At 38.4% G+C, this 16,221-nt stretch overlaps 2 protein-coding genes across 2 annotated transcripts; both read right to left on the reverse strand.

The window, feature by feature from the left end:
• Positions 1–1,124: 1,124 nt before the first annotated feature.
• Positions 1,125–3,819, reverse strand: LOC114741935 (60S ribosomal protein L18-2). Its single transcript, XM_028930184.1, has 5 exons — positions 3,735–3,819; positions 3,578–3,667; positions 3,357–3,485; positions 2,959–3,141; positions 1,125–1,509 (listed from the first exon to the last, which is right to left on the reverse strand). The coding sequence occupies exons 1-5, from the start codon at positions 3,735–3,737 to the stop codon at positions 1,351–1,353; spliced, it is 564 nt and encodes a 187-aa protein (XP_028786017.1). The 5' UTR covers positions 3,738–3,819; the 3' UTR covers positions 1,125–1,350.
• A 7,653-nt stretch (positions 3,820–11,472) lies between these two features.
• LOC114741936 (indole-3-acetic acid-induced protein ARG2) lies at positions 11,473–12,370 on the reverse strand. Its single transcript, XM_028930185.1, has 2 exons — positions 12,152–12,370; positions 11,473–12,018 (listed from the first exon to the last, which is right to left on the reverse strand). Exons 1-2 carry the CDS (start codon positions 12,211–12,213, stop codon positions 11,799–11,801), a joined length of 282 nt encoding a protein of 93 aa, XP_028786018.1. The 5' UTR covers positions 12,214–12,370; the 3' UTR covers positions 11,473–11,798.
• Positions 12,371–16,221: the final 3,851 nt, after the last annotated feature.

The raw sequence follows: 16,221 nt of genomic DNA on the forward strand, positions 1-16,221 counted from the left end.
GGAAGAAATATATTGTTCATCGAAATTCGAAAATAAATTGAAATGCTGCGACTAATTTAATTTTTGTCCAATTGCAATCGCAAGAGGGATTCATCACGTGAGACTCTTACATCTTAGCAATATCCATTTGGCCATTTCAAACGATTAACACATTATAGATAAAAGTCATAAAACAGAATAGATAAGTACTGTAATTGAATTATATAATTATTTATTATAAATAACTATAACGTATTTTTATTATAATTTTTTTAAGTTTTTAAAAATTTTGTGCACGAATTTTAATCGCTCCGCAATGAAATATATTTTTAATTGAACCTCATTCCATCGCCAAAAAAAGGGGTTGACACAATTCATTATTATTTTAATAAAACCTTGCGCCCTCAATTGAAACACTTGACTTTCGGAGTTCATCACAAGAAATCGATTCATTAGAACTTCAAAAAATAGTACGCCATGAAGGAGTGTAAGGTAATAAAGCTAAAGCAGGCTTGTTGAAAGAAAATGAGGGTGAGTAGCGAATAGGTCGGGAGGGGCGATCATTTTCTTGCCTCCGTGCGGCTGTGCCCATGTATGCTTGCGGCAGCGACTGCTTCCATCTCTCAGGCACCAACTGCCTTTGACACAGCCAGTAGCGCGTGACTTCATTCATCTACCTCGTCAACTAAAAGAGTGTGTTAGGCTCAGGAGAGAAAATTATACTACTTTCAATCCTTAATATAAAACTCAATTAATTAATTTAAAAATATTTAAAAAAATTAGTTTAATTAATTAATTATAATAAATAGATAATCAGTTATCCGTACCGGTGATATCACTCTATCCTTAACACATACATTTTGGTAGAGTTTCCCAACACAAAATAGGTTAGCGCATATCCCTCTCTCCAATTAAGTACCTACGCATGAGGTTAGAACTTCTTCATAATATCCTTGCTAACCAAACTAAATATATTGACTAAAACTATTATTTGTTGAGCATTTAGCACATTCGACTAATATAAAGACTCGTTTAAAAAAAATAAATATAAAAAACAATGAATTAAAATCTTATATTTAGAACTAAATTAAAAGTCAAACTAGTTCTTATATTAAGAAGATATCCAAGCAAATAAATCAAATCAGTATCCGACAAATCGGGGAAGAGAAACACTCCAGAACAATCCTTCTAAAGGTTCATCATTCACTAGTAAATAAGTTCCTCAAAACAAAATTGTCCAGATTGCCTTCCTCCGCTCTCAGCGAAAAATTAAAACTGAGACGAGCAAAGAGTTGGAACGTCGCAGAGGAAACGATTTACAAAATAACCGCAAGATAAACGTGAACCTCCTTCATGCTTGAATTCCGGGACTTAAACTCTGAAACCCTTGCTGTTTCTTCTTCCTCTGGCCCGCTCAAATTTCCTTCCTTTTGAACGGACATAGGGTTTCGTGCGGCTATGGGGCACACCTGGAGCTGGCCCAAAGTGCTTGACAGCTTCACGGGCATTCTTGGGACCTCTGAGGAGAACCTGACATCATTGCAGAGAAAATAGCACGATTTAGCATCAAGTTAATAATTTCCTCGCTTCCAAGAACAAACAAGTGCTATGAAATAATCACAATTTATAGTATAAACTACAAATATAAATACAAATTCAGTAATTCAACAGGATTCTTATGAGTGCAGGACAGGATATAAAGTTAAGTGCTTCTCACATTTTCCTTTACGTATTATAACTCCAACAAACGAATAAGAAGGATTTTTGCCGTCGACCCAAGCAATAAGGTCAGCCTTCTCCACTATGGACAAAATATATGTACTTCCAGAACATGATCAGCTCATATTTTACGGGTGTTAATAGACATCGAGTGACCAGTAATTCTTCATCCAACCAAAACAACCAATTTATAATGTAAAGCATGCTATTAAAATTTAACTACAAACAGACATTTTAAATGGACTCTAGAAGTGGTTGCATAATAACAGTAGTAGAAGTGATAGTAATAAGAGGAGGATAATCTCTGCAGATCATAATTGCTTAAAATGTTTGCTCATACATTCCCATTTTTTGGCCGTCAGCTTGAAGCTTATATGACTTCATATAACTTTATCCTGGAAGCCAACTATTTTAACTTGATATCATACTCGTACTTCGTTGCTATATTATTTTCTTCTCTTCCTGATGTAGTTCTTACTTTAGTCACCAGAAACAGTTTTATGGTAACCTCTCACTCGAAGTCCCTATGACAATCTAACAGATCAAGGGCGGCTTTAGACTTTGACTCCCCTGTATTCCATAATAACTCTTAAGTTACCCACAGAAATAACATGTTCAACTCCACCTCTTACTTTAAATAGAGTGATCTTCCATGGAAACATTCCTAAAATTGGTTTCTCGTAACTTCCCCATCCCTTCAAGTTTAAAGTCCCATCTGTACCTCTGAATACTTAAGGTGACTTCCGAAATCGAGCATTCCCTTGAGTATGTAATTAGATATCACAGAGAATTTATGAAATTTATATTTTAGAATTCTAACTATGAATAGTTATGAATTTATAATGTGTTCATGAATCTTATGATTCAACGACTCGCAGCTCAACAATCGTCCGGTTAGTAATATGAACCAAGATTTATAACATATCTTAACAACAAAAACAATAACTCATTACAACAGCTAAGTAATCAACAAGCACGCTCCATCAAGTGCCGAAGACCACAAATGCGAAAACAAGTGACGTGCTAGGTTCTCAATCCCACGGATCCTTCCATTAAATTGCGGTCGTTAAATTAACATTTCTTCTCAAAACACCGTTCCTAAACATTCTCATTCAGAAAAGGGCAATGGGATATGAAGAAATTCAACATCGCAACAACAACCAATTCCGTTGTGGCTTTAATCCAATACATCCAGACCAAAAATCATATTTACAATCCGTCATAATAATGCCAAGATATGAGTAGTGAAAAAATTCATACCGTGTTCTGGCCTAGAGGAGCTCTAAGAGCCAACTGATCAAATGTCAGGCACTCTCCGCCAGCCTTCTCAATTCTAGCTCTAGCAGTTTCGGTGAACCTCAGAGCAGTCACCTTCAACGCTGGGACTTCATACACACGAATGTCGTCAGTCACAGCCCCAACCACTACGGCGATCTTGTCTTCCTGATGCATGGACCAGATTGAAATGAATAAGAAAGACGCCTTTTTATCAGTAACTGCACATAATTACAATGTTCCCAAAAAGCAATGTCTTGGGTAACAAATACTGCAAGTATCAACTATTTTGTATTGTCAGCCGGTGTAACCATTTGACGATGCTAAATCAAGGTTGTCACTGAACCAAACCACACGAAGCTCCAAACCTAAGCGATAAGCACCTTTCCCTTCGTGAAACGAATCAACCGAGATAGAGATAGAGGTGGCTTGTTGACTTTGCTCATGAAAAGCCGCTTTAGAATCACCGCATTGAACTTACTCCCGGTCCTCCTAACAAGAAACCGGTAAAGCTGAAAGGGTAAAAAGTCGTGTCAACTACCAATGGCAGAGCAGTTAAAGCAGAAAAGGAAGGAAGAGTGATATTGAGAGAGAGAGAAGGAACCTTAACAAGGAGCTTCAAGTAAATATCATCAGATTTGGGAGCGGTTCGCTTTGTCTTTTTGCTCTTACCTCCTGCTTTCAAATCGATTCCCTGCAATTGACGAAAATGAGAAAAGAAAAGGGAAACAAGAAGGATAAGGGTTCGGAGGCGAACTAACCATGGCGAATGTACTGGCTCAGTCTCTGCTGCGCTCCGCGGCTGCTCCGGGACGAAGCAAGAATGTGAACCTAGGGTTTTTATTGTGAGAAGTGAGAACTGGAAACAAATCCAGTTCCGTCGCAGGGGTTTTTATCCTGCACCGTTTCTAGTCCGTCCGTTTGATCCGACGACCATAATCGTCAGACCGCCCGGGGACTCAGTGAAACGCTCCGTTTCATTTTGGGAAACGGAAATAAAAGAAAGAACGTTGAAAAAAAAACATTTCTTAATTATAAAATATCAATATAATGTTTAAAATCTATAACGAACAGTATTTAATTTTTTTTATCTAAGTTATTTAATTCTTATAATTTCATCTAGTTTATAACCCAGTACTCATGCTTTTAGCCCATTCCTAAGGGTGTGTTTGGATGAAACCAAACCGTGGTTTGGAGAATAGCTTCTGGAGAATAGCTTCTGAAAAAAATAGATTTTGGGAAGAATAGATTTTGTGAAAAAATGATTTTGAGAAATGTGAGTATTTAGATAGTTGTTATTAGAAGTACTTTTTATATATACAAATTGGTATAAATTAATATGATAATTATAGAAAAAAAAAATATTTTATGATATATTTTAATTTGAAGGAATAAAATTGTTAATAATATATTTTTTTATTAACATATATTAATAATATATAAGATAATATAATTAATAAATAATTAATATGTATATATATTTATAAGATATAAGATTAAATATATTTATAAAAAATATGTTTATAAAAAAAACAACAAGATACATATCCTATAGGCTCTCACACTCTCCCCTTTTTCTTCTAAAAGTAAAAAATTTCTGCTTTTCTCAAAACCATGGTTTTGATTTTTTTAAGGGTGTTTGGCTAACATTTTTCCCAAACCATGGTTTGGGTCCCAAAACCATAGTTTGGGGTGCTTGCCAAACACACCCTTAGTCCTTGTACTTTTATCTTCTTTCAAAAATAATTGAGTGGTCTACTCAGAACTTGTCCAATGCAATTTGAAAACAAACTCAACAGAGAAATCAAAGCCAATCTGAGTGACGACCCAATCAGCACTACTCAATCCCCTCAGCTTGTCGATTACTACCGCTGGTGATTAATCTACTCAGCTCAATCATAGTCGTGGTTCAATCTCTGGCACAAGAAATCCTATATTCACAAGGTCTGGCTTATTGGTGGATAGGCGTTAAATCTTAAGCACCAGTTTTTCCTCGCTCCTTTCAACTTCATCCTCGCCACCGTCTTCATGTCTTCTTTCATTTTGCTTCCAGCACAGCCACAATCCCACTCCTCTTGTAGTATGAAAATGACATGATCTTGTGACATGCAATAAAACAATTGTACATACTTTTAGGACGAGCTTGTTTTTCATTAGACCCTACTAAAACCAAAATTACGTTATGGGGAACATGCACTTGCTGCGATTTATTAAAACTATTTGTCAATGGATTTGAATATTTGAACGGAGTAAATCCGACTCTGATGGCCTTGTCCACCTCAAATTGCTCTCGCCATTTCTTGGCTCTATGATTATGCCTGGCTTCTGCATCACCTCTAATGGCTGTCTGGGGCACCTAATCGCCGGAGGAAGATCCGAGCAATGCACAAATTATTCTAGCCAAACTGAGGTCTGCTTCAAAATTTTTGATGGCTTAACGACAGATTGACATATTGAGTAGATGGAGGGAGAGCGAAGCCACGCATCAATACAATAAGAGTGGAAAGTGTGGCTACAATTTAGGAGGATGCGGCCTTCATTGCCTTCTTCCAACTCCGATAAGCAGATGACACAGTCATCATTTAATAGAGGGTGAATGGCAGAAGAGTGTGTGAAGGCGAGAAGCTACTTGAAAATAGAAGGATCTAGACAGGCGGTGGGAGAGGTGGTTGTGGGAAAGCGAGGGAAGAGACGTCGGGCGCCACCATCACGACAATGCGGGCACCGACATAAGGAGGAGTAGGCTTGTTAAAGGCAGTCATGAGGATGATCACCATTAATAAGAGAAAATAGCCACCAGAGGCACCCATTCTTGGCTCACAATGGATATCCTTTGAGTGATCAGTGTCTGGTTCCATTTTTCAGTCAAAAGAGAGGCAGCGAAACACCTGGACAGAAACATTAGGAAGTCTTGTTTTGTGAAGGTAGGGAAACAAATCAACTAAACTGTAACTTCATAGTTGGCTTTTGATATTTAGACTTACATGCAACACCCTATTGTAAGCTTCAATATCCAAGAGAATCTAACTCATTAATTAAAAAAAAAAACATTTGCTAAAAAAATCTTACTGTTGTCTTTGTTTCTAGGCGCAAGATAGCAGAGCCATACTACCCTTTACCTGACCTGTCTTGACCTATTTTCCTTCACATCTCTAAGTCCCTAGACATTTAATACTAATGTTTATTAGTAACATTATCAAGCAGAGATGATAAGTATCATTGCTTTCTCGTTTCTAGGAGTTCACGGACGGGTCAAGATGCAGACAAGGAATAGAGGCGATGCTTGCTACCGTCCATGCAATCATTATAAGTTGTTGATAATCAATGTATTGATATGTCACAATATATTAAAAATTACAAGAGTGGTCCTATGCAATCATGTCTTGTCTCAAATTTTCATATTATAGAAGATAATGCTGTGATACAAGACAATAATTTTAATGAATTTAATATTTTAAACTGCAAGACAACACCCTTGTGAGAGGGATTGTTGGATAACAGAGGTGTGAGAGATAAAGGCCCAGATGCAGTGATTGTGTCTGTGGAGATAGGACGCTCGTTGTGTAAATTTACTTTGAATGAGTTTAAAGAAGGCGCTTGTAGCATGTTTATCATTCATCATCATCTGTGAATGCTAAACGTCAAATGGTTCCTTTGAAGAAGATTAGCATAGATGCATGGTTGGACGGGTGTATGTAAGAAAGTTTGAGTGGAAGAAAACGAACCAGAAGAAATTCCGAGGTTAGTCAGCAATGACAATTCAATGATGTATCAACCTTTCCAATGACAAAAAAACAATGAGGATGCTCAGTCCTTTTATTGTGACCGTGTTTGTTTAATTTTCAATTGAATTCCTAGCTTTCGATGTGATCAGTAGCTTCCTCCAGCACCCCTAACAATCTTGTGCGAGAAAACAAAGTTCTTGGACTTAAGCAACATTTATAACACAGTGCCAATGTCAGCTGCACACACCATAACGCTTGGCATCTCTGTTCTTCTTAACTTCTTTCTTCCCCCTGATTTACTTGTTGTTTATGACTTGCTTAGATTTGCCACAAATTCTATGCTAAATATATATATTTTTGTTGTTGATTTGTTGGTTATTAACCAAAAAAGAAAAAGGATAAGCCCATGCCTTGAAAAAAAGACAAACGATGAGCCTCACATCTTTTGCACCAAAAAAAAAAAAGTGATTGGAATTGCCCCAGAAGAACATGCAGAGTAGCAAACACTAGTTGAAGAGAAGATGTGCTATTTTGCCAATCTGAATGAACTTTTCTCAAGTGTGCCGGCGCTTCTCTCCACAGTCGCAAGAATCTGTATGTGTTGTTGAAAAAAAGCCAAATCTTTCGTGAGTACGTAATAGTCTCGAGGAAGCTTCACAATGAGGCACAAGCTGACTTAAGAGCTACCCTTCGGCTGCTTGTGGACGGCTGTTGTTTTAACTTGAAGCGTAAACACTTTGTAAGTAAGCTACGAGCTTTGTAATCACGTGAGCGGAGCATGGTGATCTGGCGGGCTTGAGCAAATTATACTTTACGTGTTGTAATTTGAACATGAAATTTGTCCCCAAATAATGCTCGGGAACGTGAATTTGATCGTTTTAAGGGGGGCAAAAATATATAAAAAGATTACGGATAACTTGGTTCTCTATCCAGATTCCAGATTGATTTGAGGGGCTAGCATCGATCCTGTTTGGGCTTGGGCTTTGAAAGCACTTGGAGTGCATAAAGGCCTGCCAATTTAACAACTTTATCGCATCCCCTCCATTTCGGCCTAAAAACTTTTGTAGCATTCTGTTTGGAATCATATTTGTAAGCACTTATAGATATATTTCATCAAGTTAAGATAATTTTTTTTTACATATCTGTCTCGTATTTTGTAAATCGCAATTAAACAACTGCTTATAAACTATTTCAAATGGGCTCCAAGTCTTTTATCACGGTTTGGAAATTTCTTTTATCCCCCCCCCCCAACGCTATGGTGATTGGTAAATGAGGTGACGTAGTCATTTGTCCAGGGCACGTCGGTAAAAGCATGATAGGTTGGTTTACTGACTATAACCAGGAATGATGGATCTAATCTATATGTGACCAGAATGAGTATTGAAATGGCCCTGCAGATGTGGAAAAAGTAACATCCAGATGCCGTGTGAAAGATATGCATCTACCTGGAAGGCCATTCAAATGTCTTGTCTTGGTTCCTTTCCTCGCAGTTCAGGCTGGAGATTCATCTCTTTATTGGATTCCCATTTCAGATCAGACCAACAGGATGGTCGTTGGCCTAATTACGGACGCCAGCTTTAATTCTAATTTCATTTGTCTTGAAATGAAGGAGTGATCATAGCCGCCTACCCTGAAATTTCCACTTCTTACTTTTCCCACCCTACCAGACTTCTTCTCGTGTATTTTCCTTCTCTTTGTCACCGTGCACGAGTCGAGAACATGCAAATCGCCCAATTCTTCCGGAGATCTATGCATAAGGTTTATTTTTGCATAAGAATATATATGAATTCTCCTTACTTCTTCTCCATTTATCATATTTGCTGTTGGGTGAAATCCGGAGAGTTCATATTTATTATGTTGCAGAGTTGATTTTTTTTGTCACACACCCCATAGTGCATTTCTGAACTAGCGATTATAATTTTAATAGGTTTATTTATTTATTAAAATTTAATATTGGAATGTTGATTTATAAAATATTAAATAGGAGAAGAAGTTTTGGGGTAGGGGGGTGGGGAGTATTGCACTAAGTGTCTTTTTCATAATTCACCACTTTTTTCTTACCAACCCGTGATGGGTGTATGAAAACGTTCTACGGAGGGCGTCGTTTCTAGTCGACCGTTCATACTTCGTCAAGAAAAATTGAAAGCCACGCAAATCTATTCTTTAAAAAAAAATAATTAAAAAAAAAGAGACAAAAAAACAAAACGGTTGGGGGTGGACTGCCAAATGCTTTCGCCACGCATGGCGGCACCGGGGCCAATCGAAAATTCGGAATACAAAATGATAATCATTTCGCCTGATTATTAATTACTTCCTTCCTTCTTTTTTTTCACAGTTTTACCGTCTATTTAATATAATACAGCAATACAATATTATTTTAAATCTTAACCGTCTCCATTCCATCTAATAATATAATTATACAATAAAACTTGAAACTGGACATATGCCTGAAGACAAAATAGAAATTTAAACCAAGATAAGTAAATATTAAATAATGAGGGAGGAAGTATCTTTTTACTTTCGTTAATTGTCAATCTAGAGATCACGTTATACGGACTAATCAGAATCTAATGAAAGACTCTCTTTTCATATAATTAAAATTTAAATATTTATAATAATATATAAAGAAAGAAATATATATTCTGACATGCAAACCCGTGAATCCTGACCACGAAACCTTGATTTCGTCATGAAGTTAACTAGATTTTATACCACATACGTTTTTTTTTTTTTTTAATTGTGAGCCTCATATTTTCTCCGATTCTCCTTATTAATGTATAAATTTTTCAGAAGATAAACTTTTGCCCCCTGAAATACAGTTGTTTAATACATGGAAAGGGCATTCTACCGACATCTGCAGCTTTATCCACGTGCATGCTTTTAGGAAAATCAAATAGAATTCTCACTCGTTATTTTTTCTAATACAATCCCCTGTTCTTATCCGTTATATATTAAATTCTAAGTCCCTGCACTCTGTAGCGACCTTGGGCGGCCTTGGGTGTCTTGTTCCCCAAAATAATTGTTGTCGTTGAATTATTAGTGACTCTTGATTGAATATTACATTTATGATAAACTTGTTAATTAGTATCAGCGCATCTGGTTTCAACTCATATTACGCGCCAGCGTCCATGGCATAGAGTCATTTAACAAATTACATTATCTTCCCCCTCAGTTTCTTCAACGCATGCTTTGAGCACTGTGCATGCGGACGAAGATAAAACCCCACTCAACGATCACTCAAGCTGTTTTGAAACATGAATTTCGTACACAGCATGCCTCTATTCAAGCTTTCGAACACGTCCTTCGTAAATTCATGATAAGCTTTGGCTATTCATCGAGCAATCCTCCTGAGAAACCATTTAAATCAGTATCACGAACACATATATATAATAAGATGGTATCCAGCAGCGTCATACAGAGCAATTTTTTATTGGTTGATTTCATCTTACAATATACTGAGCGAATTGAATAGCCGATCTGAATACTGTCTTTTCACTATTATTGTTTCTTTTTTTTTTTTAATTTTGGGGTAAATTATTATTTCGATTTAATTAATGTTCTAAATTTTTACCTGTGATATGGAAGCAAGCCCAGGGAGCATTTCCCGTCAACTTGGGTGCTGCTCTTCCAGGCAATTGACTTCAGCGTTACGTGTTTTAATTCTTCTAACTGGCGCTTTTCCTGGCACTGACTCGTTCATTGTATCACCTCCTTGCGTCAGAAACTTTCGGTCGCTTTTCTCAAGTACTGCCCTCCACGCACGTACAAGGGACCAAACGAGTTGATTTACACAATTTTAAATTAATATAAAAGTGAATTATTCGTGAATGATGAAGGCAAGGATGTGGCGCATATTGTAGTTTGATGGTGAAGGCAACCATGATCAAGGCCAACATGAACCGTGCCTATTATAAAACCAAACGCCTCTTTATTTTTTGTCCAGCAGGCACAGGACCTAACAGATTCTCAATCAGCTGCAGATTGTGCTCGTAAGTATATCTGCCCCAGTTTATCTATTCTGCACATATTAAGTTGATAATTTTATTCATTTCTCGCCGAATACGTAACCCTTCTTCTGATCAAAACAATTATTGTATCAACAAAATGATCAGGACCGTCGTTTACTCACCAGACAGCACTATTTTTTTCCCGCAAAATTGCCACCGTGTTGATTGATTGCCTGATTGGGGAGCGGTGCTCCAACACATACGCAACTTGATATTTCCCGCCCAAGTTCAGGATGCACAGCAACATATTGAGATAATGATTCAAAATAATAAAATAACTACGGGAGCCGGAAGAATTAAGCACAAGTGGCAGAGGCATTGACACTTGTCAGCTGGCAGAACGGTCCCCACTCTTAAGACGATTCCAGTAGATTTGATCGAAGGCCGGTTGTAGTGCGCACGCTGCCAGGTCCGTGAATTATACACATCTTTAATCTTCAGCGTTCCTCTGCCTCATAAAATGTCTTGAATATTTTCCACCGCGCAACACAAAACATTGGCCGTAGGAATTACGAGCGACCCGTATAGTATAATTCCTCAAAAATATGTCGATGGCTCAATATAAATGTCTTCTTCTATTTGATTTTTTTCCCTCGTCAAGCACTTATCACGGTTCACCCACAGTCTGTTTTTTTTTTTTTTTTTTTTTTTTTTATAGAGGCCAGTTTATATTTGATGTTCTAGAACATTGGCGGCCACAAGTCGGGGTTTCGTTTTTAGTCGGATATACTCATGGGACCAGGACACACTTTGCTTGTCGCGTTATGTATTATGAAAACTCCTCTATTTATTTCTAAAACGAAAATTACATTGGAATAAAATCCGAGGGGGAAAAAGATAAGGACACTACAATTGAACGATATGGCTTCGTCCTCTGTTTCTTAGGATTGAGAACAGAGGAACTCACCGCACGATCCATAAGAAATTCCAGATCTACATCCCCGAAGGATTTGTGTAGCCATATAGCCACCAAAGCCAGCTCGGAGCGACGCCGTTTAAGAAGTGCATTTCGTTCTATTCCAGGCCAGATACACGAGACGACATGGTCAATCCATCGATCTGGACCCCGGAGTTTCATTTAACTGGTTCAAATTCATTTCTTGCCCAGAAGCGTGGCGCGCAGCTCGGCGACGTCGATCTCCTTGGTATTCTCCGGTCTGTAGTAACCAGTGACGGGGTCCGGCACCCACGACTCCTTTTCGGCGGTCACTCGCTCTTCCACGGATTTCTTGGCCACTTTACCGCTCATGGAGGCAGCTCCGGCCCTTGCGGTGGTTGTGGCGAATCCCTGCGATGACGACGCGAATCCACGCCTGCTTATGACCAACAAAGCCAAAAGTTACAGTCAAACCCCCATTCATAAGCTTTAATCAAAATAATCTAACAAGCAATTCATTGATCGAATAAGCCGGTCATTATGAAGGAAGAAAAGTGACGATGGAGTACCTGGAGATGGCGTTGACGAGGAGAACAGAGAGACCGTTGAGGTTGGAGAAAGAGCGAGCCATGGTGAATGGTGGAACTTGTGTGGGGAAGCTGCGGAAAGCTGCTTTTGATAGGTTAGGGTGATGAATACAAGGAGAAGAAGCTTTCCACAGCGGCGAGAGGAACCTTTCTTTCTGATCGGCGCCTCTCTTTCCCAACACTTATTCCTTGGGTTCTATAATGGAACTCGGGGGGCATTATATATAGGCGAAGCAAGGGCAGGGGTGGGGACGTTATTAATCGTCGGATTTTCTTTTTCTTTCACGAGGAAAAATAGGAGAATTATGAGGCGCGTGCGGGAAGGAACGCGGAAGTGGGAAATCAAAAATAGGTTTCCATAATTGAAGGGAGGACGGAAGACCCGTCAAAATAAAGCATATAAAGAACCTCTCCCATTATGCCACCTGTCCCTTGCTCGCCGCTGAGACCCGTTTGGGGCGGCAATTCCTTATAATGTAACCCAAGTATCGTTCATCACGTCTTTCCCTTTACCATCTTTTTATGTATTGGAACACGTGTACGGTATGCATATAATTTTAACCTAAAATAATTTGGCTGGAGGGCAGAAATATCCATATTTTTCTTTTTCTTTTTCTTTTCGTTTAACTTAAATTATTGGTATAAGGTCGGCCTGGGGGAGGGTTGGCGGCGGAACGCAATGGAGACTAATGTATGACTCAGTCAGAGTGAGTGGCCCGTATGCCGTCAATGCTGTGTGGAACCTAGAAAGTGATGTGGGGAATGCGTTGAATTTGGCCTTTGTTTGCTCAATTCTGTTTCGCCATATATCGTGATTATGATTATTTGAATTTTCCGTTCGGTTTATTTGACTTCTTGTATGTGCTTTTCCCAACTTGCCCATGGAATGGCATCCCCGGTTATTTACCCCCACTCTGGATGGGACGCCTAGCTTTTAGAACTTCCTAAGAGGCGCATTTGGTGCGCAACCTCATCTCTACGGCAATATAATCCAACTTTAATTGCTTTATAGAATCACGGTTATATTATCAGTATAAATACTATTTTATTTGCGGCTTCATCAATCATAAAGCCCGGGCTCGTGAGAGTTCAGAGCCAAACATGATTTTTTTTATAAAAAAAAAAATGAGGAAAGTCGGTCCCTCTTGATTGTGAATCTGTGATTTATCCAAGCACATTTAAATTCGGGAAAATTAGTAAAAAATCCCTGTTTGAATTGCACACAGCGAATGATATATTGTACTCACAGATCATACTTGTACTTGCACAATTCATATCTTTTTGGTCAATTAAAATTTTAAACAAGAATTTTTCCTTTAAATTCTTTTCTGTTTGAGTGAGTCCTTTTTATTTAAAACTCACACGCCTCCTCTCAATTGATCTCGAATTTATCATTGACTGACTAATAAAGAGGAGGAGTGTTCACTCGGAGCATGATGATCTATCCATGAGGTTGCGAGATCATTAAGATAGAAAAAACTGATCACGCACTCAGAATACTAAACATTATACTCTTAAAAGTCAGCGACTAAATAATTACTACGACTATGGCGCAAATTTCATATCAAGCATGTCCAGAGTGTGAACTAAGGATGAGTTGGACTTCCTGTTTAAAATAGTTTATAAGTAGTATTTTAATTTTCATTTATCAAATATGAAATAAATATATGAGAAAAATTTCGTCTCAGTTTACATAGATGTGCTTCAACCTTATGGATCATGATCCCAACAAGCTCTTAATACATCGTCCACTGTAGTCTTGGTGAACTTGGTGCTTAGGCTCTTGGAGAGTACATGCGAGCAAGTAAATTTCGGCCATCTAACATCATACCAGTACATACTAATTAACACAGGCCACAGTCAATTTCCACTCTAACCGCGTGTTTGCATGAATCTCTCTTCTTTAGAAGAGGTGACTAAATGATTTAAATACGATTCTAGCACGCACTTCGTATCATAGATAAGTTACCCTCTTACTTTTTAGTTGATACCGAAGAGCACTGCGTGGCCATTTTTTATTAATTTTTAAATAAATTAAAAGTAAACTTGTAATTTTATAATGCTGTCACTTCGTCGCCACGTCAAGTGTTTTGCCATTAAAACGACACTTTCCTTGCGCCTGATATTTTCCCCTCCGTCGACATGGATGATTGTTCTAGACACATGACTCGTATTACATGATCGATCATATATATGCGGATGGGAAGCGTTCTGGGGGGCCAGCCGCGACAAGACCCAATTTGCTGCATCCTCGTCTTCATGCATGATGACTGCGCGCGTGGCTTCGCCGCTCTGATTAAATATTTCATTTCTAGTTCCTAATTCTCAGCTTTGTCTTTATTCGCCTTCCGCCAAGCTTCGTGACTGGTAATTGATTACATTAATTACGCGTCTTAAATTATTCTTAATCCAATCCATCACTCATCTGTCCCCACAACCACAAACCCGGATATTTTCTTTTTTGAAAAACGGCTGTCAACAGCGATTCAGTGGAAGCATCTTTTTTATTGGCAAATTAAAATGCTACACGCACACGCACACTCCCCACCACCTCATTCGGATGCAGGCTCTTGGCAAGGATTGATCTAAAAAATTTTACTACTAGATATTTTATTATGAGAAAAAATATTATTTTAATTCCTGCAGTTTTGATTCAGCATCGAGTTAACGCTTAAGAACCAAGACATAATAAGGTTAAAATTATGTAGCGATAAAAATTTATTTTTTTCCCTTATCTCAAGCACTCTACGACCAACATGGAAAGCTATTCTTAATTAAACAAATGGTCCTTATTGGTATTGCCGGGAATTTTTATTTTCTTTGAAGATATTTTTTGTTCTTAAGCTATTGAATGATGTAATAATATTCTTAAACTTGTAAAACATTATAGTTGGCTCTTGCTTTTAAACCAAGCAACTATTGTTCAAAACAATCACAGATAAAAAACAAATATATGCTCCCCACCACACAGTTAACAGATGTTTGCTCTTTTAATGGCAAAGGCCTATTACAGTCTTGTTCAAAGTTTGAGGGCGACTCCAATGCTCACGGGAGCACAATTTAAGGGTAAACATGCTTTTTTGGACCAAAAAAAAAGGGTAAACATGCTTTTTAACCTTTTGGTTTTTTTTGCAAAAAGGAATTCACTCTTTTATGCAAACATGACTGCAGACCAGCCCAACCTAGTCGACAGGCCACGATCCTGGCCCTTATACACGGGCCGAAATGAGAAGCCCGATATTGGTCGAAAACCTCTTTTAGGCCCGAATCTTTAAAAAAATGACAGTGTTCCGCGGACGGATGGTTTTTCCGGCACCGTGATAAACCCTACATCGTCCTCGTTGAAGTCCCTTGGAGTCGCTGACTGATTTGAAAGCGAGTCGGGCATCCGAACCTTCACCAGAGGAGAGGTCGGAACTGAAGGATGTCGGAAGTCAGTGCGGGCCCTGAAACAACCACCCAACATGACCATCTACATCAACAACCTTAACGAGAAGATTAAGCTTGACGGTACCTGCCTTCGACCCCTATTAATTACAATTCCTCTCATTTTCACCATTTTTTTGTCCGAAAATTCTCTGTATCGGTTTCTTTTTAATTTTTTTTAATTGAATGTAGAGCTGAAGAAATCGTTGCACGCTGTTTTCTCCCAGTTCGGCAAGATACTGGAGGTGTTAGCTTTCAAGACTCTCAAGCACAAAGGTCAGGGCTTGGGTGTGTTTGAGGATGTATCCTCTGCTTCCAATGCGCTTAGGCAATGCAAAGGTTTCCCCTTTTATGATAAGCCCATGGTTTGTTCCTTCGCTTTCTGGTTTTCTAATTTTTATCTGATTAGTGTTTGTGCGTGGTTTTCTAAAACCCCCGACCTACACCGTAATGCACTGTTCTAAAGTCCTTAATGTCCACAATGCTCATTAAGTGCTGTACTTAATTTGACTTATTATGGAAGGAGGGTAACGGAAGAAAACTTGGCCTGGAGAGGTTGATGGATCTACTTAAATTTAGAAGTATAGAATAACAGGCTTTATTTACAAGTTCATGGATCAGTTTAG

This window comes from Neltuma alba, unplaced genomic scaffold (assembly GCF_004799145.2).
Source record: "Neltuma alba isolate B1F8T4 unplaced genomic scaffold, ASM479914v2 tig00003575_pilon, whole genome shotgun sequence".
In the NCBI taxonomy this organism is placed as follows: Eukaryota; Viridiplantae; Streptophyta; class Magnoliopsida; order Fabales; family Fabaceae; genus Neltuma; species Neltuma alba.